Raw genomic sequence first — 3,197 nt, 5'->3', positions numbered from 1 at the left:
AATATTCTGAGCTCTTTTTTCTCATTACATAGTAAACTAACCCTTCCAGGATCCTACAAAAAATTAACTTCATTCAATTGGATATTAAAAAATTTATTTCATTTTAAAAAGTGTGCCAATTTTATTTTGAGCCACTGTACATATTTTTATGAAATCTGTAGCGTTCTTGGTGCAGTATTTACCATGTTACTTAAACAAATTCATCGCCGTCCTGTTTTTCACTCCAATGTCCGATACAAACATGGATTCTAAAAAAAAAAAAAGATAAAAAATACAGATAAAATGATGAATTTGAATCTCGCTCCTCTTGTTCAATATTTTCATCCGCATAGTGAAATACCGTGTACACAGTACAAATTCGATCGGTTATCGCGCGCGTCGATACCGTTCCGGGTCGGCAAACATCGCGGAGTTCGGCTCCATCGTTGTGGAACGGAATTCGTTCTATGATATCTGCCGGAACGGGTCCTACCAGATTTCCGTTGCCTTTATCTGGCCTATTATTGTACGGGGAAAAATCTGTACGAAAATCCGTCGGTCGAATTAATCTCATTGCTCGTTTCAGCAACGTTCAATTGTACCACAGTCGAGCTCTGCCCTGAAGTGAAGTGCTTTTGACCGGCGCGAACGATTTCCGCTTTTATCTATTTCAACTCGACTCGTACAACCGGAGAACCTGTCTCGAATTAATCTGATTATGTGCCAGTTGAAATTAATTTAAATCAGTGGAAGTTAAATGCGTTTTCCGCATTCAACTTCCGTGGGAAATAAAACTTTCGTAACTGTCAATTGAACGAGGGAAATGTAGAAACAAATTCCTTGAATCAATGGCGATATTTTATGTGTTTTTATTTAGAGTAGGAATTCTGTTAAACGAAACTAGTTGCACTCCACCGCCCCCCCCCCCTTAAATCCTATTGTTAAATTTCACAATAAGGAATTATTTATTATAAGTACAAAGGATGTCACACATATTTTTTGTAAGATGAATATTACATGNGTTTTAAAATGATAGAAAAATTGTGAGAGTAGAAATCGTGAAGAGTAATTGGGACGTTTATTTAAGTTCGACTGTGTTTTTTCAAATGTCAGTAATAAAAATTGGCAGTCTAACAAATTAACAATTGAAGAACGCCGGAGTGAGGACATTATCGATCCCCGGGGTCAAAAAAATATTGTTCGGTGCCCGTTTTATTATCTTTCCATTTCCTCGCTTCCAATACTTTTAACATTGTTAATTTCTGCCTGAAGCTTGCATCCAATTATTCCCATCGATGGCTCCCATGAGTTATAAACTAAAATCCACTCAGAATTATACCTTTGATGGCCTTTTTAAGTCAAGCCACCATCTGTTCAGCTTATTATGATACAAAAAAATTTGTCACGTAATGTGCATGGCTTCAAAGGACTAATTATAAAGAATATGTTTTCCCAAGGTCATTTTTTAGTTATCAAGATCATTCTTGACACATAACATTTATTTTCTTATTGCAGCTGATCGAAAAAACACACTTAGATATGTATAATAATAACATGACCTTGAAATGACCTTGATCTTCGTAAAATTGGTTATAATTCAAAGATGCAAGTGTAATTGAACAAGTTATGTCAATTGATGACGTTTTACAGCTCTTCTGTTCACTGCCTTTTCATCGTCGTTAATCCTGGGCGTCTCGTGCTTCGTCACGGGCAAAGTGTCACCCCCGCCGGCTCTGATTCCCAACAGCATGCGAGTGAAGGTGCCCAGGTGCGCCCTGCTCAAGATCAGCTCTGTGTACGCTCTCTCGGCCATAGTGATGACTCTGTGCCTGGACCGTGACCGAGTACTGTGCCACCTCCAGGACCCCATCAAGGGAATCACGCTGGTGTTCTCCTTGGTGTACTACTTCTTCTTCTGTCGCAAGAGTAAGCGCTCGCCGACGGCCCATCGCTTATTCACAGAAGGGGGCCACGTGAAAGGCTGAATGTTTGTTGCAGTGATGAGCTTGCAGAGGATCTTCTCGAGCACCACGATAATAGTGGGACTGTTCATAAGCGTGGATTACGGCCTTTGCGACGAGTTCCGGTGCAGGGGCAGGGACGTGTCCGTCCATGCGACTACCATCAAGGGCTCCTGGGGCGTGAAGGCCATTTGGACGTTCGTTTACGTAGGAGCCCTCGCCGCTTTCGCCATGTTCTTCACTCTGCTCGAGGGCCATTACACCACCGAGGTACGTACGTACTTACTCACTTCCTACAAACAGCATTCGCGATCTTCTTTTTATTTGTTCAACATCCTGCTTTACGAACCTTCCAGTTTAAGAGAAGGCAAAAAAAGGTTCAGTGATTTTTTATAATTGTTTTTATTTTTCATTGTTGGGGTCGAATTGTAGTTAGGAGATTACAGGCAGTTGATGTCTCGAAGCGACATCTGTGTTAATTATATCTCCTTGGATTGATAGAGTTTACCTTTGATTTTACAGTAAACCCAAAACCAACGATTAGGCACTAACATTAATAATTGTACTTTAAATATACTTTATTTCTCTCTCTTTAGATCAAAGAATATTGCTTATATATTTCTTGATTATTTTCTAGCAACAAAATATGTGTCAGATAATGGCTAGCCAACAGAGCTCCTTCTTGTACACGGTCTCGAGGCTGGTATCGTCGCGAGATATCCGAAGACGAGGTTCCGAGGAAGAGGGAGGTAGATTACTTCATGTGACAGACCCGGACCCAACCGTGAAACCGAAACAAATACCTAAGCCACCGATTCTAGAGACACTCTTCTACATTCACCTAATCGCATTCTTCGCTATTCTATCCATGACTTGGATAGACACTTTGCCAGGAATAGGCAGGGTGAGTTAAATAAACATGTTCCTTATTCTAGTAAAGTTTTTTACAATTCTACTTGAGGAATGTTAGAAATAAGATTGTAATCGCGATCGATGAGAACGAAGCGTAACACCACGAACGCTGTCTGTAGCCGAAAGTCCACTCCACTGATCGACCTTCTTGCGGTTGGCGTTGAGACGTGCATTCCAATGTTTTATTAAGCATTAGTATTTACTTGTATATTCATGTGTGTGATTGTTATATTAAGGATGTACAGGCTATATACTTAAACGATGCTAGCATGTTATTTCATTATTAAAAAACAACCTGTAAAATTTTAAATCAATTCATGGGTTTTTTGAAAAATTATAGTGACT

At 39.8% G+C, this 3,197-nt stretch overlaps 1 protein-coding gene across 1 annotated transcript in view; it reads left to right on the top strand.

Moving 5' to 3' along the window:
- LOC108625569 (uncharacterized) overlaps positions 1 to 3,197 on the top strand; it is an 8,179-nt gene that overhangs the window by 1,704 nt on the left and 3,278 nt on the right. The window contains exons 2-4 of the mRNA XM_018025666.2: positions 1,630 to 1,905; positions 1,978 to 2,210; positions 2,578 to 2,844. Coding sequence (XP_017881155.1) covers positions 1,630 to 1,905; positions 1,978 to 2,210; positions 2,578 to 2,844 — 776 coding nt within the window. The remainder of the gene's footprint in view (positions 1 to 1,629; positions 1,906 to 1,977; positions 2,211 to 2,577; positions 2,845 to 3,197) is intronic.

The sequence above is a fragment of the Ceratina calcarata genome, unplaced genomic scaffold (genome assembly GCF_001652005.2).
Source record: "Ceratina calcarata isolate Rehan_Ccalc_2016 unplaced genomic scaffold, ASM165200v1 scaffold367.2, whole genome shotgun sequence".
Classification (NCBI taxonomy): Eukaryota; Metazoa; Arthropoda; class Insecta; order Hymenoptera; family Apidae; genus Ceratina; species Ceratina calcarata.
This window is presented reverse-complemented; position numbering and strand designations above follow the sequence as displayed.